Consider the following 25,687-nt stretch of genomic DNA (forward strand, 5'->3'; position numbering starts at 1 on the left):
AGTTGGTTTTTCATTTAAAAAAAAGAAAAAAAAATTTGAATTCTTGTTAAAACCGTTTTCAGTGGGTGTGTCCTAGCTTCAGATTTATTCCCGCCTTTACCTCAGTGTATATCGTGTCGCCTAGCAACCATGGAACCTAGCAACATGGAGCCTAGCAACATGGAGCCTAGCAACCATGGAATTGCCAAACACAAACTAATAAAAAATGGAGTTTGAAATCTTGCTGAGTTTATTACTTTCAATCATTTTTAATCAATGTAAGTTTGAAATTTAATCAGGTAGGTGTGAAAACTTTTTGCCAAAACTGTAGTCGTGGGTCCACTGTGTTTGATTTTTCTTACTGGTAAAAATCATATTCCTCAATTTAATCACCTCGATTTGTGATAGAAACCAGAAATGATGTCTCGAATTGCATCTGTTACGAAACTTATTTCCAAATCGAAAAACGTTTCATCAAATAACACCAAAAAGTACTAAAATATTTCAAATATCATTTTGAGAGTTATTGAGCAACTTTAGAGGTGCTGATAACTCAGCTTATCACCTTTCCTTGTCTTGTTTAAAATTCCCCCTTAAATTCTGTGTTCACTTTTCGTGCCTGTAGTTTTGTTTAATTAACTTACATCAAAACTGCACCGTAAACCTGGATGCCAGACATAAGACTGAGGGCGACACCACAAAGCGCAGAAACTATATTAAGACCTAAAACTTGGTCATTTTTGGCCCTCCACAGTAAAACACAACAACTTGTATTTCTGCTTTTTTAACAGTGTTAAGTTTTAAAAATATTCCAGCAAGTATTTTATTGTTTCAGTGTTGAGTTTTCACATAAAGAAAAATAAAATATTTAGGCTCAAACATGAACTGATTTTGGTTTACAGTGTTTATGATCTTATAACATAAGCCTCTCCCTCCAGTTGTGACTGGAATGTGTTTTTAATTAATATAAAAGTTAAAGACATTGTATATTTACACTAGAGTAGTTGATCAATATTAATAAACTTTAAGTATAATCACTAAATGGTGGTCGCTTAAAGACAAATTCATTGAGGATTTTTGTAATAAAACAGAAAAAAAGATATTCCAACCTGATTAAAAATGGCTGCACTATTGAAATGTTTCCATTTATACAAAAACTACAACGTGCGATTACGGCTACACTAAGAAAATAAAAAAAATTACGAGAATAAAGTCAATAAATTACGAGAATTTATTTTTTTCACGGAATACTACAACTTTACTGTCGTATTATTTCAACTTTGTTCTCGTGATATTATGATCTAATTCTCGTATTACTGCGATTTCATTCAGGAATATAATGACCTTATTCTGGTACAAGTTTATTCTTGTATTCTTATGACTTTATTCTCATAATTTTATTTTGTTTTTCTTAGTTTGGCTCGAAAAAAGCATCCATTTTTCATACACGTTCAGTTTCTTCACTCAACTCACTTTTTCGTTGTTACCTCTGTGTAAAACATTTTGGCCACCTTGTCAGATATTAACACCGTTTTCTAGCTGACGGCTCTGTCCTGGTCCAGGGCTTGAGAATGAGGTCAAAGGTCACCACACGCGGCAGGACTGCGCTCCTCGGTTCATTACCGACGACTGGGGACAGCTGAATGCTTTCTGAAATTCTTCGTAGTTGCTCATTGCGCCGATGACTCTGGATGATATGAATGTAAAAATGAAATTTACAGTATTTACAGCAACTTTAGTGACCCTATAGTAACTTCATAGTATTTATAGCAACTTTATAATGACTTCAGCATTCAGTAACTTTAAAGCATTCATAGTGAATTTATAGCATTCATAGTGAATTTATAGTATTTGTAACAAATTTATAGCATTCATAGCAACTGTATAGTATTCATAGTGACTTCATAGCATTCATAGTGATTTTATAGCATTTGTAGCGAATTTATAGCATTCGTAACAAATTTATAGCATTCATATCAACTTCAATAGTATTCATAGTGAATTTATAGCATTCATATACTTTATTGTAACTATAGCATTCATAGTGACTTCATAGCATTCATAGTGAATTTATAGCATTCGTAACAAATTTATAGCATTCATAGTGACTTTGAAGTGACTTTATAGCATTCATAGCAACTTTATGGCATTCATAGAGACTTTATAGTAACGTTATAGCATTCATAGTGACTGTATCTTTCACAGTGACATTATACCATTCATAGTGACTTTGAAATGACTTTCTAGCATTCATAGTGACTTTTTAGCGAGTTATTTCTGTCTGCATGTTTTCTACTCTCACCTGTATTTGGGAGGACTGTGAGCTCCACTCTGGATCTGCTCTCTGGCTGCTTCTGGTCTGTATGAGTTACATCTAACCTGCAGGATGAAAGAATACTGAATAAGACTTTCACTTAACTGTAGAATTACAATACATTACAACAAATATTTACAAATCTGCCTTCACATTTACATCAGGGTCTCTGCAGGTTACATAAACTCAAATTTAAGACTTTTTATGACCATCATGAATGAATTTTAAGACCACATATGTCATATACATAATGCATGTAGCACAGTATGGGCTAGCAGAAGAAGTGAACCAGCAGCAAAGATGAATGTCCTCCAGTCAATTAGGTGGATTTGTGCAAAAAAGCGACAAGCTGGCTGGCTGGTTAGCAGTAGCCTCAACCATCAAGTCAAAGAATGTAATAAAAATTGACAATAGATGGAAACTTATTACATCTTTATTTAGGTAATTGTATGACTATGACTGCATAGCAAAGCAAAAACAGCCTCACAAATACAAACATTGCTCTTGAAAAACACTCCAATTTGTAAAACGCTTCTTTAGAAAAAAAATAATTGTGATTTGTATCATAAATCTGCACATAGTAACTGCATTTTCAAATTTATTGGTATTTATTTATGCTTTGATTGAACAAAATACCTTTAATCCTTACAAAAAGGACAGTTTTGTTTTCTTCAAGCATCATTAATTGGAATTTATTGCGACAATTAATTAAAATTCTTTTAAGAAATGTATTATGGTAAATAGAAAACACCCACCCTAAAATGTCGTCAATGCAATTTTCCGTTTCATTATTGCAATGTCATATTCTGTTCTCATTTTGTTCCCTGTTAAAAGANCCTTTAATCCTTACAAAAAGGACAGTTTTGTTTTCTTCAAGCATCATTAATTGGAATTTATTGCGACAATAAATTAAAATTCTTGTAAGAAATGTATTATGGTAAATAGAAAACACCCACCCTAAAATGTCGTCAATGCAATTTTCCGTTTCATTATTGCAATGTCATATTCTGTTCTCATTTTGTTCCCTGTTAAAAGATGTTTAACTGAAGTCCTACGGGGTTTAGAGTCCCAGTTGAAGTTGTTTCAACTAAAAACCTAGAGGTTGGAGTCCTTGTCAAACGGTGTTTTTGACTAAAGTCCCAGAGGGTTAGAGCCCCAGTTAAACGACATTTCACTGAAGTCCTCAAAGGGGTGCGGGTTTTAATGTTTTTATCTTTTTTAATCTTTTTCAAAATGTCATTCTCTTTCTCATTGTTTCGGTGATTTTAATGTTTTTATCTTTAAAAAAACAGTCAGAGAGGTTAGAGTCCTTGTCAAACGGTGTTTTGACTAAAGTCAAAAGGGTTGGAGTCCCAGTTGAAGGCGTCTCAACTAAAGTTCTACAGCTTTTTATTTCTCTTTCTCACTGTTAATGTTTTAATTATGTTTTTTAAATCTCTCTCACATGCTGTTTTTATTTTAATTATGTAAAGCACTTAGAAATGCCTTGCTGCTGAAATGTGCTATACAAATAAAATTTGATTGATTGATTAATTATTTAGAAATAATGTTACTCCTTCAGCTTATATAAGGTTGTATTTCTATAAAAAAACAGGATTGATACTAACAGATTATAAATGATCAAATAAATTAAGTATGTGTGTGTGTGTGTGGTTACATGTGCGTAGCTCAAGAAAAACAGCTGATTGTTGTTCAGTTCCAGTCCTGGCAGCAGAGGCTCCTCCGCGCCGCCTCTGTTCTTGTCCACCCACCGCCTGTAGGCCTACGCTCACACAGAAAAAGAAACATCCACTCACCCACTGCCGAATTACGTTCGGCTCATTTCAGGCAGTCCTGATTAATCACAGCAGTGATTATTTTTGCACACAATAAGCTCAAAATGTCTGGACTTCAAGAAATACAAGTATTACCCTGAATGCTTCTCTGATTCCCCCATTGTCTGCTATGTTTTCTGCTAAGGTCCTCTTACCACGCACCTAAAAACCAGAATGGAGTCACACTTATTTGCATATTGACTTTGAATGGTTTTATATGGAAGCTCAGCTGTTTTCTTACATTTAGACCTGCTTCTTCCCAGTAGTAATCATTATACTGATCAATCATACACTGGGTCTTCTCGGTGAAGGCTGCCACAGATGTCTCACTCCACCACTGGTCCAGATTACCATTTTTGTCGTATTTGCGGCCTTTTTAACATAAAAACACACACACACTAAAACAAATGTGTTAGAAATTGGTTCAGTTCAAAGTGTTTTTGCCCCATTAGCTTTTACCGTTGTTATCGAAGCCGTGAGTTAGCTCGTGTCCCACTATCACCCCGATGGCACCGTAACTTAATGACCTGGAAAACACACAGATAAAATGAGGTTACAAACAAAGTAAAAAAATTAAGTGAAGTATCAGGGGGAAAATCACATTTAGACAAAAGCAGAAGTTGTAAGACATAAAAAAATATGGATGATTTGTTTTTAGCCACCAAGCTAACATTTACACTAAGTAAAACAAGCCAATATGTGAAAACATTTTAATAACTTTCAACTAGTTCAGTATACGTATAAAATGGAGACCAGTCTGTTAAAATAAAGACTAAAAATACAGAGAAGAAGATTTCAGCACAGCAGCATAGCATGTTTTTAGCTAGCCATGCTGCTAGCCCTCCACAAATATTAGCATCTATGATAAAAATATCTAAACAATCTTTTATTCTTTAATGTGCAACTAAATATATAGGTATTATATGAAGCCAGAATTTTATATTAACCCTACTAAAACAGAAACTGTAGCTAAACGAACCTCCGGCTAAAATAAATAAAAGTGTTTCACTACTTGAACAGGCAGATGGTAGGGACGTTTTTCTTTTTCCCTGTCATTTCTGGCTCTTTGCAGCTGAAAGTATGAGACTCTGCATTCTGGACAGGTTAGGTTTTCTATGAGAAGCTCATGTCACGAAAATCCTGCAATTACTTCTGCCAAATAAAGCAAGAGGAGGCGACTCTGCTCTGCTAGCAGAGGATGTCGGATTTATTTAGCCTCACCTTGGATACTCCTTTCCCCAGAAGAAAGGCTTCTGAAGCTCTCCAGCAGGGAATCCTGCAAAAAAATACATAAAAGTGAATTTCACTCAACACTTTTGTTTTGGATTTTGTCCAGGTAGCCTCTATAAACGTTTAAAGTCAGAACATTTTCTCTTATGATAGAAATCTTTAAAACAGACAGAAAACCCCCCACAAAATATTACCTAGTATTTTTGTTTAGTTTCTACTGAAAATATATTATCACACTGGAAATAAGACAAAAGTCGAACGGACACGATAACTAATTTTTCTTAACGATAAATTGTCCCAGAAGTTATTGCGATAAACGATAATATTGTCATTTTGAGACCATTTTCAAATAATATGATGGTAATAATGGCATAATAATGCAACAATATAATCTCGAAGATCAATAAACTTAAAATTCTAATTAACATTTAATACTGGAACTGAAAGACATTTTAAATATCCAAAATAAATAAAATTAATTATGAAGTCTCCGTAGACAAAATTATCCTTAAAACAGGAGTATTTGAGACAAAAGCACCAAACTGAAGACTTTAGTCATCCAGTTTCTGGTAGAAGAAGGAAAATCATACAAACGGAAATGATTGAATTAACGATTAATTGCTCATTTTGACAGGCCGACTTAGAAGTAACTTTTCTGCAAGATGTTGGAGATTGCTTTAAGTAAACAATTCCTTAATATTGATTAAAAAGCTCTACTAACAGATTATTTCACTTATAAGACATTTTTCCCATAAGTGAAATAATCTCCCAGTACTTTTTAATCAATATTAAGAAATTATCGACTTAAAACAATCTCCAGCATCTTCCTGAAAAGTTAAGCTTTGTCTTATTTCCAGCACACTAAGATATTTACACTAGAAGCTAAACCAAAAATACTTTGCAGTAATGTCCTCACTGCAAAAACACAAAGACTTACAATCAGTCGACTGTTTATTTAACTTTGTCTGAAACCTTATTTGCAATTTGTCAGGCAAAAGAGCAAGAAGAGAGAAATATCTCATTTAATGAGCATGTTTCTCCTGCCACATCACGTCTTACTGATTTGATTTGTGGACGAACTGTAGAAGGCGTTCACGGTGGTTGGGTTTGTAAACCATCTGAAAAGATAAAATATTTATATATTTACACACAACAAAGTACATCAGCTGGGATGTAAAACGACGACAAACCGTTTGTGTTGGTAGCAGAGACTCACTCTGTGCGTGGGACGCTCCTTCGAAGCCAGGAGACGTCTGATTGGGCGATGAACTTCAGCGTCTGCATCACGTTGCCATAGTAATCCTTTTCATTGAACTCTAGCTGAAACGGACAAATGCAAAAACAGACTGAAAACATTTCACGAAGCAAACAAGATGGAAAATAACCGCTTCCTTTACTATTGAGAGCTTATTTATTATGGTTTTTTTCAGAAAAAAAGTAAAATAAATGTCAGGCCCCTCTTGAAACCGAGTCCATAACTCAACCTAAGTTTCTGATGTGATTTGTAGTCATTTGTATCCTTGGGTTTTTTGAGTTCTGATGTCTAATTTGCAGTTTTGGGACCAAAAACAAGAACTTTGACCCATCCTCTCACCGAGTTTCTGTAAGGGAGCGTGGTTATGTTGAGTGAATTATGGTAAACGATGTGGGAAGCATGGAGAAATTCAAAATAAAAGTTGCCCGAGAACAGAGCCTTGAAGAACTCCATTTGATTTCTGTTTGCTCTCACCCAAAAGTACAATTTACCAAATATTATTTAACCATTATCTTCCTCTCGTTTTTGTATTAAATGCACCTAAAGTGTCGTGAATGAATGTGAGCGATTCAAACCTGCTCTAAGTCTTCTGTGAGGTAGGTATCATTCAAAATAAACTCTGGATACCCGACCTTAGGCAGGACCGCGTGAGCCTGGAGAAAATAAAACACAAACCGTTAAATATGTTTGGATATGAAAAACTCTGATTAATTAACTGGGAGAAAAATGTTTTGATTTAAATGTGATTAAAACGTCTTAATGAGGCTTACTGAGGAAAATAAACCTCATTTACATTCATTTATCAATTTATTCATTGAAAATGAATAAATTTCACCAATGGAACTGAAAAATTAAGACAGTGTAGATGGCAAGAAAAGGAGTAAATTTCTGCAAACAATTTCAGGAATGTTGATGATTTTCTTTTTAATTTGTGAGTTTAAAAAGTTGAAAATTTCCAAGAAAAAACTCAGAAATTTTAAAATTGATATCAAAAATTTTCTAGCAAACAACTTAATTTTCTGTGTTTCAAAATTTGAACATTTTAATCTCAAAATTAGCATTTTTTTCTAGCAAATTTTAAAATTCAGATATCCAAGTTTTTTCTGAGGTTAATCTCATAATTTCTAAGTTTCCTACTATAACATTTTCTACTTTTCAAACTCAAATGTCTTTGTTTTTTTCTATAAAATTTCTGAGATTAATCTCAAATTTTCATTTATTTTCTAGCGAATTTTCAACTTTTCAAACTCACAAATTTCCAAAATGTTTTTTATAGCAAATTTCTGACTTATTGATAGATTCATAAATTTCAAAGTTTCTTCTATAAAAATTGAGATTAATTTCATGATTTCTGAGTTTTTTAAAATAAAACTGTCAACTCAAATGTCCTTTTTTATTTAGAAAAGAGATTAACCTAAAAATTTCTCAATTTTAATTCTTTTTTTTTTTTTATCAATAATTGCTTTCACACAGTGGCAGAGAACGTCCAAGGTTTTAACACTAAAGTTTGGGGTTTTAGAGTATAAATAACACAAAAGATCTATAAATTAAATGCTTCTGATTTTCAAGAAAAATGGTCGCAGTTTCACAAATTCTGTTTTTCTCCAGTTCTTTCAGAAGAAATGAATTTAAATTCCAACTAGAAGTCTAAAGAAACCCAAAACGTTTGACCAAAGTCCCACATATTAAAATAATTCTGTACAAACCGTTTGAGTTTAATGTTTCTTACCTTTTCTATGGCTTTATTTTTTGTTTGTTGGTCCATCCAGTCGTTTTCCTTCTCCAGCATGTCGATGAAAGCCCACCGAATCCCCTCAATTAGCTCTTCCATCTGAGATTAACGTGGAAAAAAAGAAAAACAAATGCACAATGTGTCAGTAAAAGGCAGGAAAGCTCATCACTGCATCCTGAAATATGTCTGCAGAACGTAGGGAGTTGGAGAACCATGAGCTTCTTGTCCTCCTGGAAGTGTTTGTCGACAAAAAGCCGTCCGGTGGCGTAAACCAGGGAGTTTTCCACATAGTTAACGCACTTATCCCAGCGGGGAGTCAGAGACGTAGTTCCTGTGGTGACCTGAAGGGGGAGCAAGAGTCAGAGTTTGATTAGAGTTACCTTATTTAGAAAGTAGAGTCAGAATGTAGCAGCTCAGATTTAGGATCTTAAAGACACGACGGATCTTACATTTTAATTCAAGGAAAAACATACAAACTTTTCAAGCGTCTGCAGATTTACATGTGAAAGTTTTTGGGTTAGCTCTGATTAAATTATTAATAAACAATATGAGTTACAATAAGTCTTTTTAGATTGAAGAATTCATGTGTTGAAAGGGTCTAGTCAAAGTCCAAATCTAAATGAGAACCTGTGAAACTTAAGAAACTTAATAATTAAGACTTAAATCTTGACTCTTTGTTCAATCTGACTGGGTTTGAGGAATTTTTGGGAAAAAACTGGAACAAATTTCACTTTTCAGATTGTTTTACTGGCAGACAAAACCAAAAAACCTTCAACTGAAAAAGTGCAGTAAAATATTTTCCTTTTTTTTCTTTACAAAGTATTAATTCTGTAAAAATATTTTCTGAGTTTTATTTGTAGAATATCTTAAAAACTATATATTCACTTCCTTCTACTTTAAAATTATAAACTGTTTTCTCTTTATTTCAAACAAAACCTTTAATCTATTTCATTTGGGTTGTATGTGATAGACAAAATAGTTTTAAAAATATTTAGGAGGTGTGAATATTTTGTAAATTGATGAGGTACTGCTGCAGATTAACTCACTAAGTAAAGTTGCAGTTTATGCATTTTTTATTTCTTTCTTTATTGCTGGAGAAGAACACACTGCAGCTTTTCAGGATTAAGCTTGTTTTAAAAGTTTGTAAATATCTGAAGCAAATCAACCTAAACCTTTGAAATGTGACAATAAAACAATATTTTTTAACGTTTGTACATAAAACGTTTTAGTTTAAATGAAAATTTTGTGGTGGAATTTTATGAACATGTAACCAGGCAAACAGAGCCACCTGTTGGTGGATCCTGGTACTGCATTGTGTCAAACATGATAGAAAATCAGGCAAATTAGAGCTTTAATAAACAAGAAATCCAGATCTAGTGTTTTGTTTTCTGTAAAAATGAAGCATTTTATAACATTTGAAAACAAATGTGGTTCTGACATAATTGAAAGGCTGTTGCTAACAGGTCTGTTAATCAGAAAAACATCTAAAACATGAAAAATGGCAGCTTTCAAGGTCTGGAACTGACAGCACCTGCACTGATCCACATTATAGTTGGGTATTTTTATCACTACAAGACATTTATCTGCAAAATAAAAATGCTTTATAATGTTTATTTTCCAACTAACCTACTGAAGTAAATTCAGAGATGTGCTGAGAGTACAAACCCGAGCGAAGTCCAGGTATCTGTAGAGGAAACGGCGACTCAGAGTGGTGATCTTAGAAAACACCGTCCTCCACTGGATGTAGTTAGCTACCGTCCTAAAGAGATAGAAAGACAAATATTAAATATTTACAAGAGAATGGTCTTGTGGTCACCGGTCAAAGAAAATAAATATGTCAGAGTGAATCCACAATTTTTATGGAAATTATTGTCTTTGAACCTAAAGAGGAACAATTTATGCTGGATGATCTGTAAGCTAACTGTTGGAATAACCTGGTAAAGACAATGGCAAGTCTTCATGTTTCTCAGGTGTTGGTACCTGGAGTCTGTGCTGTTGATGAGCTTCATGAGGTCCTTAAAATACTTGGGGGTTCTGACGATGACGGGCTCAGAGGAGGAAATGGAAAGGCTTGGATTATCTTTAGATTCCACCACAGCTTTCACAAAACCAAGCCAATCAAACTGGAAACACAACAAACATGTTGAAACTTAATATTTATTCTACACATTTTTATAGCACTGGAAAATGTTAAGAATGGTTGTGTTATGTTTGTTCTCCTACAGAAACCATATTAAAACAAAAAATATATTTCCCACCCCATCTTTTTCCATTTTTAGACATTTATTAGCTGACCTAACACTGCGGCGGTTAATTAGCTTCTGCAGCTACTAGCTAACCTAACACTGCCGCGGTTGATTAGCTTCTGCTGCTACTAGCTAACCTAACACTGCAGCGGTTGATTAGCTTCTGCAGCTACTAGCTAACCTAACACTGCGGTGGTTGATAAGCTAATTTAAACCCGTGTTTTATTGATATCTCAGAGTTGATGTTCAGGTTGCCCTTTTTATGTTTTAGCAAAGGTGGAGCAATTCATGTAAAACCACAGAAGTAAATAGATTAAAATTTATCCAATCAGACAAACCTAACTTTTTATTTATTTTAATTTATCTCTCTTTTTAAAAAAGAGAGGCTTTAATTATTTAAATTAAACTATTTAAGTATTAGGGACTAGAAATTCTGAAAATTAATGCATACTTTTTTGGGAATTGCACAAACTGATGTTTGAAATGTGGCTGGCGAAAAAAACACTTAGGGGAAAAATGTTGACACATAACATTTTTATGGGAATTTGTGAAAGAACGTTGTTTGTGTTGCTTTGCAGCAAAATGACAGGATCCCAGACAGTTAATGGTTCTGCAGGTGGATTTCCCAGTGACTGTACCTGTGGCATGGAGCGCTGCAACCGAGACAGCGTGTATTTGTTGTACATGTTCTCACTGGTGCGATTTTCATAGGGAATCAGGATCTGCACGTACAATAAGAAGCATTTTTATGCAAAAATATGAGGACAAAACATTTTTTTATGAAACTGCTGGACCCGGTGCGTAATTAACAGTTTTTACTGAACTCTTAGATCTCAGATTTATTCAACTGATTTGTATTTTGTTTTTACATGAGCAATTTTGGTCTCAAAGTCGAGAGCCTTTTCCATCTGGGTCTGCGCCGCTTGCTTTGGGGCGCCCAGCATGACGGCTGCGTCCACCATCAGACTCAGCAACGCAGCACGATTCTGGAGAGAAAAAGACAAAATATATGAGGAAAAACTTGTAATTTTGTGGCAAACAAAACATCTTTTCTGCACGTCACAGGAATGGTTGAAACAATGTAATCTGTTCTAGTTGATGGTGAGCTAAAGTTGATTCAGAAACTCACCCCAAGAGCAGAGGAAGTGTTTGTAGTGTAATCCTCTCTAGAAGAAAGAGATAAGGACGCCTGATCGAGCTGCAGGAACAGAAAAACAACAAGTCTGCTGCTGTGTCTTTCAGAGTTTCTCTGTTCGTCTATTTCCTCAGCTAAAGCATCAAAAACTGATCAGACTCGCCTGCATCTAATTCTCAAAGCAAATAGCATCAAACCTAGGTTTATTGGACACAATGGTTGTCTTTAAAAGAAAGCAAAAACTAACCAAAAAGGTTAGTTCATAAGGGTAAAAACTCAAATACACTGTAAAAAAATGTTTTATACAGTATTTTATCTCATATTTTACATCAATTAAACCACAAGTCTTTTTTTAGAGTCTAAAAAACTGGACACTTAAACCGACTTTAACACCAGTGATGGCTGACTGTCGTACCTTGATGATGTAGTAGGAGGAGTTTTTGTCATCAGGGGAGACGTAGAGGCGGATCAGGACGCTCTTGCTGTGCTGGTTCCTCATCTCCGCCAGCGTCTTCAGGAGACTCCACTGACTCGGAGACCACTGGTACTCTCGGCCGAGTCCGTCCCCCAACACCGGCCATCGAAACTCGGGCTGTCGGAGCATTTTCAGCATCGGTCTGGCGTCCAGCTCCTCCAGTATGCCTTTTAAAGAAAAAACAACAAATTGTGCCGCTATCCGTTTGTAAAGAAGTAAAAAAAACACTTCTAATATTTTGGGACAAGAAGGAAGTTTGGTCATAAGTGGCATCTGTTGCGAAAACGATTATTCACCAAAAGCAACAGAAGGTTCCTCTAACACTCAACGATCACAGAGACTTTGTGGAAAATGTCCTATAAACATGGTGACGTTTTATTCTCCAGGACCAGAACAACTTGCTGTATTCACAGAAAATTAGGAAAAGTAACAGTGATGCAAGAAAAACCAGCAAGTTCACAAAACAAAGGTGGAGTGGCCTAGTTAAAGTCTGGATTTAAAGCAAATGATGTAACAACTTACTTTCATTCATGCAGGAGCGGTACAGGATCTTGGCTTTGGTCACGGCCTGCAGCTCTTTTGCATCTGAAGGAGATTCTAACAACTCTGGAGGATAAAAACAATCAGCATCACTAAACAGTTCATGTGTCCAAAATATAACAAAAAAAGAAATTAAATATATACAAGGCTTTATTTTAATTTGTGATTAGAAATTTCTTTATGAATAAACTGATCAAGACATCTCTCTGTGTTTCACTCAGGGTTCTGTTCAAGTTTAGCATCTTTTCAAATAATTTTGGTTCCGTCTAGATTTCATGTGCAAAGTTCTGCTGAGTCTGATTAGGTCAGCGCCAGAGAAAAATCAAAGCTGATTGGGCCATTCAGGAAGGCAGCAGCAGGCCGACTGAACGCCTGATTAAAAATAAAATAAAATAAAAAATAGCCTTAAAACATGCAGCAACTACAAATTATACAACTGCTTTTCATTGGAAGAAGGAAACCTGCAGAAAAACACATGAGATGTGTGAAAAATTGCTGAATGAATGGACAGATGGCAGGATGACAGATGGCAGGATGAAAAACAGATTGATGGACAGAAAGATGGGCGGATAGGCTGATATGACAAGTTAGATGGATGGAGGAAAAGTTGAACAGACAGATGGATGGATGAATTGTTAAAAAGAAGGAATGGATGGATAGAAAATCAGACAAATGGTTGGATGGATGAATAGAAAGATGGACGGGTTGAATGGATGGACATATCACTTAAGGGTTGGTTGGTTGGATGGATGGATGGATGGATGGACGGACGGACGGACGGATGGATGGATGGATGGACGGATGGACAAATGAATGAATGGATGGATGGTTGGATGGATGGATGGACGGATGGACGAACAAATGAATGAATGGATGGTTGGATGGATGGATGGATGGACGGACGGACGGACAAATGAATGAATGGATGGTTGGATGGATGGATGGACGAACAAATAAATAAATGGATGGATGGATGGATGGATGGATGGATGGATGGATGGATGGATGGATGGACGGTTGGATGGATGAATGGATGGTTGGATGGATGAATAGAAAGATGGACGGGTTGAATGGATGGACATATCACTTAAGGAATGGATGGATGGACGGACGGACGGATGGATGGACGGATGGGTGGATGGACAAATGAATGAATGGATGGATGGACGAATGGATGATTGCTGGATGGGTGGATGGACGAACAAATGGATGGATGGACGAACAAATGGATGGATGGACGAACAAATGAATAAATGGATGGACGAACAAATGAATGAATGGATGGACGAACAAATGAATGAATGGATGGACGAACAAATGAATGAATGGATGGACGGACAAATGAATGGATGGATGATGGTTGGATGGATGATGGATGGATGGAGCTCCACCTTTCAGTCGGATGTCGACATGCTGCCTCAGCCAGGGGTAGATGCCGTGGGACGATGAGTCTTCGGGAATCGTGTTTTCCTTCAACCAGCCGCCGCAGGAGAACGTGTAGAAGTCATCACAGGGGTCGACTGACCGGTCCAACTTACTCAGGATGGACCCGGCTATGAGACAAATCACAAGGTTCTGATCCAAACGACCCAACACAGAAACCCAAAGGGATTTACTCCACTGCTTCCTCACCTGCTTCGATGCATTCTGGGGAAAGACAAAACTCCTCTTGACTGGATTTTTGAGAGACTAATGGATACAAAAACATTTTTATTGGGTTAAATAACTGATATATTCAAACTCTTCGGAACTTTTCCAACTATGAGGACTTTCATTGTCTATTTGGGTAATATTTATCTATTATTATTCAATGTAACCCCTGATTCTGTAAGACATCAGATGGATGTTCGTGCTTTGAATCAGTATCAACATCCGGTTGTTGATCACGTGACTCCTGTGACGCGAATTTAATGGTTTGGCGTATTCGGCAGAGTAATTCCACCACCAGGTAGGCCCCATCTCAATCGCTTACCGTTGAATCATAATAATAAGCCTAGACAACATGGCTCAAAATCAGAATATAAGCTTTTCAAATCCGTCGATAGATAAGTATTGATTCGTTGTTGGGTTTTTTTTTTATGTCGTTTTAAATATCTGAAATATTGCTAAAATGACCTTACCCGTTTTACCCAGTTTTCACTTCGCGCCGTTGTTTTTGTTTCTAAACAGTCATAAAGCCATAAAGCACGGTGGCGGAACCTTTAACTGCTGCTGCAAATTACTAAACAAGTTGTTGCTAGGTAACCAACGAGTTAGTGAGTTGCTAGGTAACCAAAGAGTCGACGCGCCACCAACCTCGCTCAGCTAGCCGTAAAAGAGCCGTTGAACAGCTAAATCCTTTCTTCTGCCTACATCCCCCAGAATGCCATGCGGTTCTGGATCGGAGTTCAGGGAATATTCCAGACGCACATTATCCATTTATCTTTACATCCCAACGTCCAGCCCTTCCTTGGCCCGACCGAGCAGCCAGCGGCCTGCCACGCCCGTTAGCTTCTCCCTTCATACAACTTGCTCCGGAATTGGGCTGAATTAGCGTAAATTTGGGCAATAAACGTTAAGGTTTTTGTTGTTTTTCTTTTTCTTTTTACACTCATGCAACCAGACTTTTCACTAAAAGGAAGAGTCGATCTCAATAATTGAATTTCCACAACTCCTTTAATTGCAAAGCGTACAACGCTGCGTTGTCAACACCCAGTAAAAATTCAGCAAATCAGGAAAAGTTCATAAGCTTCAAAGATCATTGAATTATGTTTAATTATCTTTCCTTATAACTCTGCCTGAGTAAACTTTTGGGACGTAACAAAATTGTAAGGAGACAGAAAGGGAGAGGCTCAAACCACACGAGAAGCTCCATTTGTTATTTGTGTGTAAACCTGGAATATAATAATTTTCCATTTGAAAGCATGCTGAATCTGTTGATGGCCCAGTTTGGGTTCACCTGTCAGACAGAGCTTCAATGCTGGACTCTGAGGGACCAAACCCATCAGCCACCCGGCCTCCGTGCATAACAGATGGCCGGAGGTCCTTCTGCTAATTTTCTGTCGCCACACATCTCTAATTTGGTCTCATTGGTTCAAAGGATGTTATTCCAGAAGCTTTGCGGATCAAACCCACCACACTTGTTGAGTCATTTTCTAATTACTCTGTCCTGATATTTAACAAGCTCAAATTGGGCTCTTGAGGTGGAGCTCTTGTTTTTTCTCTCTCTGAATGATTTGACAAACAGAGTGCAAAATCCTCTGCTGGGAAGACTAGAAACTGTCCGGCGCATTTTTCCATTTGGAATAATTTTTCTCTCCGTAGAATGACGGCCTTAATTTATTGGCTAATACACATTAATTAACATTTCTGTAAATGCACCAGAAGGCAGTTTTTCATCAATTTGCCTAGCTAAATACAAAAAAGATTAAAGAGACTTAACCAGAAGTTGGCAGAGGACACAAAAATTGTACTAAAGTCAGAGTAAAAGAGTATTTGGTTAAAGTTCAACCCAAGTACTGAGTCTCAAATCAAATTGTCAATCATTTAAAATTAAAAAATCACATATTCAGATGGATTAAAATATAAAGTTAAGTGAAAATTTTGGTATTTTAAGGACAAAAATGACAATTATTCATATAAAGAACAATAACAAAATCAGGCAAAATATTTTTTTTCCAAATCAATTTCTTTCAATATTACGGAGCCCTCCAAGGGACATGGGGAATTTTTTTTCTTTTGCATCCCCTTGCAAATTTTTTGCATTCCCTCGCAGTAATGTACTGATCAGTTCATGCAGCATAATTGAATACTGTAAGCCTTTCTTACGGTGGCAGCCGTACTTTCTGCTTTAATACAAGGTTATGTAAGGTTTTTACGTAAATGATAATATCTCGTTGTGAAATATCAGGCGTTTTATATCTTTTTCTTTAGTGTAGAAAGGCACAACAAACCTATGATATAAACAGAAACTTTCCGTAAGTAGGAAAGAAATAAAAATACATCCAAACTATTTGGACTATTTCTGAGTTATTATCGCGGGGTAATAAGTCATCAGACAGTTTTAATTGTGTCTCTACTGTGTTCGTAGTCTGAATGGTTTAAAGGGCTGCTTCCAGTGCCGTCCCATCTTAACCTTAACAGACATAAACATGCAGTAAATTAATCGATTTTCAATCAGTTTTTCCACCAGAGTTAATAATAATAAACACTTTTTATTATTATAAAACACAGCAAACTAATGGTGGTAGACGGCTGCACTGGGTTAACTCAGGGAACCTCATCTGTCCATGTATCAATCAACTCCAATCCTCTTCTTTGTTCTGTCACAATTATCGATTTATTCCATTTAGATCATCATGCTCCAAACTTTGCAAGAACTGATCACCCCGCTCACCCGGTTCCTCATACACACAAAGTCAACACACCAGACACCTTTCCATTCATACTTGATGACAGTCACGCTCACATCGACACGACCACCACCCAGGTGTCAGAGCCGCTGCTTCTGTCATATCAATAATTACTTATTTAATTCATATGGCTCTTACAGAGCCTCAGTGAAAACATGTTTATTATTATTAACGCTTTGGTGCAAAAAACTGACTGAAAAATCGATTTATTTACTGCATGTTAAGGTTGAGATGGAACGGCACCGAAAGCAGCCCTGTGTTTTTCCAGTGTTTAACCAATGTTCTTCAAACTTTTTTGAGCCAAGGTAATTGTTTTAATTGAAAAAAAATTCAAGAGGCACACCACCAACCAAAAATGTAAACAAAGATACTCTGTAGCCGCCTATATTACATATATAGTCATTCTTATCAAAGTGTCTTGAATAGGAATCAAATAAACACAAAAATGTATTTTTTATCATATTTTACATTTCTTATTTCAAATTGCACTTAACATGTCCACTTCAAAAATACACCTGAACACCTGAACAGGGCCACAACACTGGTGTGTGATGCATGAATGTAGTAACATTCATGCATCACTAATTCTCTTGTTTTAATGTAAAATGCTCTGTACCTACTGCCATCTAGTGATAATAAAATTACATGATTACGCCACTAGTCACTGCTACAGACACTCAAAGATGGCATTATTTGCAGATAATTAATTCGTTTTCAAAAAATCTTTTAAGACCAATTATAGTATTTTCCGGATTATGAGCGCATCATACTACAAATCGTACCTTTAATTTTTTGAAGCCCCCTGGAAACTTACCAGCCGCACAGGGCTACAGGCCGCTGGTATCTCTGCCGCTCTTGGTTTCCCATAGGGACCCAGCAGAGGGCAGCAGAGAGCTGCGTCCTAATAACTGCTGGATACATTAAGGACGCAGTTCTCCGTCTCCAAATCCGGTTTTGTTCACGCCGAGTTTACGTGCAGCGGCTTTATTTCCCTCCTTTACTGCCAGATCAATATTCCTCAAATTAAAAGCTGCACCATATGAGTTTGAAAACATTTCTCCATCGTGCCTGCTGCTAGCAGTGCTTGTTCTAAATGAAAATTAGCGCATTCTTCCTTGATTTCCAATTTTGACTTCCAATGATTCACTTCCTGCTAAAGAGCAAAAAAGCCCAAATTGTAGGAAAAAAGTAGCAGTTTATAGTCCGGGAAAATATGGTAGGTGAAATTGGATAATTTCCACGGCACAGCTGACGATCACTCACGGTACATTAGTGCGCCGCGGCACAGTGGTTGAAAAACACCGCTTTAAACCATTCAGACACGAACACGATAGAGACACAATTAAAACTGTCTGATGACTTATTACCCCACGATAATAACTCAGAAATAGTCCAAATAGTTTGGATCCATTTTTATTTCTTTCCTACTTACGGAAAGTTTCTGTTTATATCATAGGTTTGTTGTGCCTTTCTATACTAAAGAAAAAGATATAAAACGTCTGTTATTTCACGAGATATTAGCATTCATGGAAAAACCTTACGAAAGGCTTACAGTATTCAATTATGCCGCATGAACTGAAATAATCAGTACATTATTGCGAGCGAATGCAAAACCTTTTGCGAGGGGACGCAAAAGAAAAATAATTCCCCATGTCCCCTGGAAACTTCAATAAAAACTGCAGTTTCTGGTGAATGTTTGTTTTTTATTCAGTAGGGAGAAAATACAGAAATTTTACTCAAGTAAAAGTAAATAGTACAGCGTAGGAGAAATACTCCTATTACTACCCCAATCTGGACTAACTACACAGATTTTGACAACAAAAATATTATCAAAACAAACAATAAAAAATAAAATTACAACACAATTATCATACATTTCTTTTTAACATTATAAAAGTTTTGCGTACATTTATAATGAAACTACAGCTCGTGTCTTCAGTCAGAGGCTTCTTTAGGTCTTATGTAATACTGACTGCTACACAGTTCATCAGCATGAACTGCTGCAACTCTGAAGAAAATTGTAATGAGTTACAACCACATTTAATTTCCCTCTGGGACTAATAAAGCATTTTCTAAATGAATTGGATGAGAGGGCATCTGATGTGCAGCACCAGGAAACTTTGAGTGAGAATCTAATTAGTTTTTCCCTATGGATGAATTGACAGTTATGGAAACTTTTCTCCTTTATTGTCCTCCTCAGCTCTGCTGTAAGTTATTATTATTCCACACAGCTGTAATAAGGGCGAGCAGAAGCTAAAATAAAACCACTGTAATCCACACAATGTTTATTCTCCTGGCAGCAGAGAATAAACCGCAGGTTTACCGGTTCATTTCCGTTACTCGACTCTTTCTAGAAAGTTCGAGTCTCTAACGTCTGGTGTGATGTGGTTCTGTGGTAAACAAGAGTTGCAAAAAAAAAAAAAAAACATGAAGCAAGCCGGCGCAGTGCATTTGGAAACCAAACTCCTATTGTAAACTGATGACCGGCCCAGGACCGGACTGCGCCGTGATGTCTGACCTCAGAGCTTCACGTGTCTTGGAGCTGCTTTGCAGAATCCCTCAACGTTGTGGTCACTTTTGATTCAAACATGCACATTTATATCACCAAAAACAAGCAGCTAACGACCCGTTGATGGATGCAAACTCGCATCAAAGAGTCAAACTCTGTTAATTAATGACTCGTGAGTAAATCAAAGCAGAGCGAGTCTCTCTTCCCTCACTTGGCTGGAAACTCAAGCAGCGTTTCCATTAGAGTGGGAGTTTGGAACTGCCAGCTTGGGCACATATTGCACTTCAGTGTGGCCACAAGTATGCAGCTTTCCCTCAATAACAAAAAGACAATACTCACCCCACCCAAGACCAACGCATGAGCCCCTGCAGCTATGACCATCGCTGGAACCACACAGCACTGCAACCACTGATGCCGTTTCCATGCCCCCTAAACTCCACATATTGGGAAATGTAATTGTTTCCAGTGGAAGTGGATAGCTCATTGGCTTTGCTGCACATCAGCACATGAAATGCCGAGCTGAACGTCCTAAAAAAACATTTTTAAAAGATATTCATCATCCTTTAAAGGTTTACAGATGAGCATGGATGACTCAGTTTAATCAAATGATAAATAAAATGCATATTTCTGCACTTCTTTAGTTTTTTACCATGTTTAGATCAAATCCACAACAATTAACCAGGCATATTTCCTTACATCTCTCAGTTAAAGGGGCAGTATTATATAATGTTAACTTCAGTTGTTGTAAAACTTGAAATTGGGCCTCTGTCTATTTAAGAAGCTCCTGCTCGTTCTGAAACTCTGCTTTCAGGAAGTCATCTCCACATCGCTCCTCTATTTACCGTTTAGCAGTGTTTCACTGAGAAGTAGCTCCTATAATGAGCTCAGCTGATTTACAGTTCCACCAGGTGTTTGCTAATTACTGCAGGCTAGTCTGAAGGAACTGAGTGAGGGAGAGCTGAATGGTTACCATGGAGATTAAAGGATTTCTTAACCATGCATGAAAAAATCAAAGCAAAACTCCAGGTATGTTTTTGATGTGGGAATAACATCATAACATGACGAAAAGCTCAAAAAAGTTGGTTACAGCTGAAATTACAGGGTGCAATGGTTCATGACGTCCAATCACAGCAGCCAATCCTGGAGTGCCATTCATTTTCCTTGGCGTTGATTGACTGAGCCCCCAAGAGCAATGACAAGAAAGACTACAAATGTTTCCTACTGAGCATATCAATGTATAATTGGTGTTTTAACCATTAAAACAGGCAGTAATAAGCATTCAAACGGTATCTGACGTTATTACAGCTACTTGCAGATGTTTGAGCCTGAATACCAGTGGTCCGCTGTAGAGATCCATGCCCATAATGACCAGTTTGGGCTTGTTTACCAGATAAAGATGCAGTCATTGAGTTAATAACGTGTCCCTGAGTTAAAAGTAAAGCCATCTGCCTGACAGATGAAACTACCAAAGGAAATGATTGTAAATCTACAAGAGAACGTCCAAAAATGACTCCAAATGTTGCAAAGTCCAGAACCCGAACAAATGTTGCCTTTTTTAAAGAGAAACCAGGAAGTCCGTTCTGTCTAAAACAGGATCAGGGCTTAGGTTACAAAGTTGCATCTGAGCAAGGGCTGACAATAGATCAACAATGTGTGTCGCAACAGATCAATATCAAAAGATGATACATCTGATGGAATATTCATTGAACTCCAATCCCGAACCGCACAGCATTCTGGGAGATGTAGGCAGAAAAGGTTTAAGCTGCTCCACCTCTGACGGCCAGCCAAACTAGGTTGGTGGAATTAACCCGCTCATTGTTTAGTTACTTAGCAACTCGCTCATTCTTTGGTTACCTAGCAACCCGCTCATTCTTTGGTTACCTAGCAACCCGCTCATTCTTTGGTTACCTAGCACCCGCTCATTCTTTGGTTACCTAGCACCCCGCTCATTCTTTGGTTACTTAGCAACCCACTCATTCTTTGATTACCTAGCAACAATCAGTTGAGTAACTTTCAGGTTTCACTGCTGTGTCTCATAACTTCTTTAAAAAATTGCATAATCAGAACGACCAAAAGCAGAAATTTCAGAATTTTAAGGACAAAAATGACAATTCATATAAGTAACAAAATAAATAAATAAAATCAGGCTAAAGAAAATGTTTCCAAATCAGTTTCTTTCAATAAAAAACTAGTGACACTTTGCTAAAAACTGTCTGTCTGGTGAACTTTTGGTTAAAACATGTTTGTTTCTCTGTTCAGTGGGGAGAGAATCCAGAAATGTTACTCAAGTAAGTTTACTCTTAATAAAATTACTCAAGTAAAAGTAAAAAATGTAAAAATACTCCTTTCAAAAAAGTTAGAAGGAAATTTATTGAGCAAATGTAAGTAGCTGCTGACCAACTCTGATCATTTATTTTCCCCACAAACTGCTCATTTATGGAATAAGAAAAGTCCTAAAGTTTTCTATAGGTTTGCAGGGAGGTAAACATGTGGAAGAAGGTTTTCTATTCTGATGAGACCAACATGGAAATCAGTAAACCACTTCCATGAGAAACACAGTGGTGGCATAAAATCAGTTGATAAACTTAAAGTGAGTCTGGAAGAAAAGAGTTGAAACTGGGCAAAAATGCATCCAGAGCAACAGTAAAACTGACTACATTAAAGGATACTCCAGTTAGAATGGCCTAGTCAAAGTTCAAAAGCTACGCACACACTTAATGGATCCAATACTTGTTCATTTGTACACTTCATAAGTGGTTTAATTTTTACGTTTTAATTTCTTATAGTTTATTCTACTTCCTCTCAACTTTTCCTGAACCTGCCGCTGGGACTGCAGATGGAAATCAACTAGAAACAGCCACTGATCTGGTTCAGTATGTCTTCGCTTTCTAATAAAACTTTATGTATAAATGCATAAATACAAGAGGAAGTAATGAATACACACATGACGTGAACTAAAAGAGACACCTGTGACAATGAGAGATCAATTTTTAAATACAAAAATCTACCTGTTAATATTTAAACCAAACAGGTTTTTCCTTTTCCTTCTCCTGCAAAACGGCCGCATGAAACCTTATGCGACCCAAAAATAGTTTGACTCATGTTACCCAACACCTCTCCACCACCAGCGCGCTGTTTTGTTTTGAAACGCTGCATGTCCTACAGTCCGAGGACAGGACATTTCTGTACCATACGGCAGATTCCCCACAGTTTATAATGTAGGATAAAGGGTAGCACGTTTGTGTGTGTGCAGACTTACCCACTATGAGAGCGAGCAGAAAAGCAGCACAGACGCACACTGACATGGCCAGAGCGATCTTGTAGAGGCGATTGGTGCCCCGCTCAGGTTTAACCCCCACGCCCCGTAAATGTTCCAGCTCCATCGTTCACACACTCTCAAAAAAATAACAAAAAAAGCTAAAATATGTAAAAGGACACACTGGAAAGTGAAAAAAGTTTTGAGAAAGAATAAATAATTTAAAATTAAACTAAAAAAAGGTTTTTAATAGAGAAATTGTTTTTCTAACGTCAAGCAGCTTCTGTCTTCCTCCAATCTGTCAAAATTGTGTGCAGCTTCTCTAACTTCCCTCTGACTGTCCCAAACACTCCTCCTCTCCCAAAGCACTCCTCCCTCCCTCCATGGCCAGTGCCAAATCCAGGCACCAGTGCTCCCAGTTAGATGAGGAGATCCCAGACCTCTTATCTGGTTGCTGCGTTCTCACTTTTAGCGTGCAAGGTGCCGCGTTTAATGTGTGTAATTTCATGTCGAGGGCAGCGGGGTGCTCTGCAGGACGTTTATCACATCACAGAGTAACTCACAGAGTAACTGGACCAGAACAGAATCCGGGTCACGTGCGCCGGCAACCTGATTACGGCACGCTAATGTGCCGCGGACGTCACCGTTTCTGGTTTTCTTTGAAGGCCTCGGAGGTGGCAACTGCAGCGACACCACGGCCCCCAAATCACTGCGGTCACATCCCTCTTTCTGCACGTGCTCATTAGGGGTTTGGGGCGTCGGCCACAAACTCCTTATATAGGCGTGACTTCCTCTTGTGCTGAAAAACAACAACCATTCATCAAGCACCACAGCATTGTTCTCCATTTGGACTCGCAGCTACTGTGTCCTGTTTTGTCTCACTGTGTGAAATCAAATTCCAAACAAGAGGCTCAAAAACGAGGCGTAAAAGTTTAACTGCCAGGAGTCACACAAAGTTTTCAAAAGGATATTAAGTCCCCAACATGAATATTTATCCATAATCCTGCTTTCTTTTAATAGGTCAATACTGAAATCATCCCAAATTGTCTGTAGAGTTTGACATTCAGCTGTTTTACATGAAGTTTGCAGCTGTCCTGGATGAGTTCAGCTTCCTAGTAATCTTCTTATTGACTTAATTTCTGTTAAATAAATAATGACAGAGTGGAATGTGTAGGTTCTGTTTGTAGATTGCACTGCAAAAACACAAAATCTTACTTTACTAAGTATTTTTGGTCTAGTTTCTTGTGCAAATACCTTAGTACACTGGAAATAAGACAAACCTAACTCACAAGTTACCTTTCAGCAAGATTTAGGAGCTTGTTTTAAGTCAATAATTAATTAATATTGATAGGAATGTGCTAGTTCCATTGGCAGATTATTTTACTTAGAACATGGCAAAAATGTATTGTTACAATTTAAATAATCAACCAGGTTATTATATGTGTAACTTCAGTATGCTTCAGTTAGTTTTAGAAAAGCACATTATAATTCCAGTTAATGACCATTTCTCGTTATTACCGTTTTTATTTATTTCAGTTTAATGAGACTGTTTCTGAAAGCAGTCTCATTAATGGTATTACTGCAGATCAAGAGATTGTTTTATAACATGAACATGTGAGGCAGCAGGTAATCGCCTCCTCCTGTGTCTGTTTACATGTCGCTCCAGGCTGTAATAAACAGCATGAGATAAACAGCAGCAACACTCATTTATACCTGGAAACGTCGCGCATGCGCACAAAGCTGAAGGGCAAAACGACCGTTCTTTTGGCCATCTATAGCCTGTTTGCCGTAGAACAAAATAAAACCAAGAGATGCATGTATTAGTTCAGTTCGCCCCACAGCAAATGGAAAAATGACTCAGAAAACCCGTTAAAAACGTAAAACAGGTCGTATTTTTTTCTCTCGCTCTGTGTCGGTAGCTACGCTACGCACAGACTCGTTGCCATAGCAACTGGCAACAGCGCCATACTTTTCCCCCACAAAGAACAGAACATTCAGTCTGGTACAGGATTATTAATATGGTTTTAGGCTGATTGTTTGTTTTTGCTTTTATTAATAAGTGATACCTGTGGTAGATTAGCTGCCGTTGCTATTAGCTAATCTAAAACAGTGGTGGCAGATTAGCTACTGCTGCTTTTAGCTAATTTAAAACAGTGGTGGCAGATTAGCTACTGCTGCTTTTAGCAAATCCATCTGTTTTCAAATTCAGAAATACTTTATTGATCCCAAAGGGAAATTAAATGCTGTAACTCATTAATTCTTCAAAGAGTTACTGTAGATGGTGATGGCTGGACAATAGATAGGAAAGATCTCTTGTAGCTGTCTGTATTACAGTGAATTTGAAGAAGCTTCTGACTGAAGACACTCTGTTTTCCCAAGACAGTTTCATGAATAGAACATTCACACAGACAGGGAAAAAGTAACGAAACGGATCCGCTCTCTAAGAATCCAATCTCAACACAAACACATTAAGTTCTGGAAGAGAGTCCGCTCCCTCACATGCTGCTGAGCCTATTATTGGGCAGCAATGACGCCTTAAACGCTGCCGAATCTGCTGACGGCAGGGTCTGCTGCTGCTCTGTAAACACACCTCTGTTGCTGAGGTGCAGGCCATACTGTATTTACATGTCTGACGGAAACACCCTCCCTAATTACTATGTGTCATATCTCATGCCCGCTCACGCAGGAAGTGTAATCACAGCCAGACTCCTTCACCACGCCAAAGAGGCTCTGCGGTTCGAAGAGTTTCTAAAAGTGTAGTCCGTCTGCTTCCAGGGCCCAGCGTCTGAGAAAGACAATATGTTGAAGGGA

At 37.4% G+C, this 25,687-nt stretch overlaps 1 protein-coding gene across 3 annotated transcripts; it reads right to left on the minus strand.

Annotated features, from left to right (window-relative positions):
* phex (phosphate regulating endopeptidase homolog, X-linked) lies at positions 1 to 25,687 on the minus strand. Of its 3 annotated transcripts, none has more exons than XM_016673213.1 (22): positions 25,532 to 25,687; positions 14,353 to 14,409; positions 14,112 to 14,273; positions 12,703 to 12,786; positions 12,121 to 12,347; positions 11,700 to 11,768; positions 11,440 to 11,556; positions 11,209 to 11,292; positions 10,305 to 10,447; positions 9,990 to 10,083; positions 8,537 to 8,665; positions 8,322 to 8,423; positions 7,168 to 7,245; positions 6,554 to 6,657; positions 6,397 to 6,455; positions 5,329 to 5,383; positions 4,567 to 4,634; positions 4,349 to 4,479; positions 4,204 to 4,269; positions 3,951 to 4,055; positions 2,282 to 2,358; positions 1 to 1,666 (listed from the first exon to the last, which is right to left on the minus strand). In XM_016673213.1, exons 1-22 carry the CDS (start codon positions 25,539 to 25,541, stop codon positions 1,564 to 1,566), a joined length of 2,124 nt encoding a protein of 707 aa, XP_016528699.1. In that variant the 5' UTR covers positions 25,542 to 25,687; the 3' UTR covers positions 1 to 1,563. The 3 variants fall into 3 exon arrangements, with proteins under 3 accessions (XP_016528699.1, XP_007555766.1, XP_016528698.1); XM_007555704.2 differs by lacking the exon at positions 25,532 to 25,687 and adding an exon at positions 22,880 to 23,330; XM_016673212.1 differs by lacking the exon at positions 25,532 to 25,687 and adding an exon at positions 19,960 to 20,538.

This window comes from Poecilia formosa, unplaced genomic scaffold (genome assembly GCF_000485575.1).
Source record: "Poecilia formosa unplaced genomic scaffold, Poecilia_formosa-5.1.2 Scaffold72, whole genome shotgun sequence".
In the NCBI taxonomy this organism is placed as follows: Eukaryota; Metazoa; Chordata; class Actinopteri; order Cyprinodontiformes; family Poeciliidae; genus Poecilia; species Poecilia formosa.

Excerpts from the sequence above, each read along its gene's own strand:
- phex (XM_016673212.1), bottom strand. The coding sequence starts at position 20,104 with ATGAGCTATCCACTTCCACTGGAAACAATTACATTTCCCAATATGTGG. Across the intron at positions 12,787-14,111 it reads TGTCGACATCCGACTGAAAG|AGTTGTTAGAATCTCCTTCA; the intron begins GTGGAGCTCCAT and ends TTTATCCTCCAG. Across the intron at positions 4,635-5,328 it reads TGGGGAAAGGAGTATCCAAG|GTCATTAAGTTACGGTGCCA; the intron begins GTGAGGCTAAAT and ends TGTGTTTTCCAG.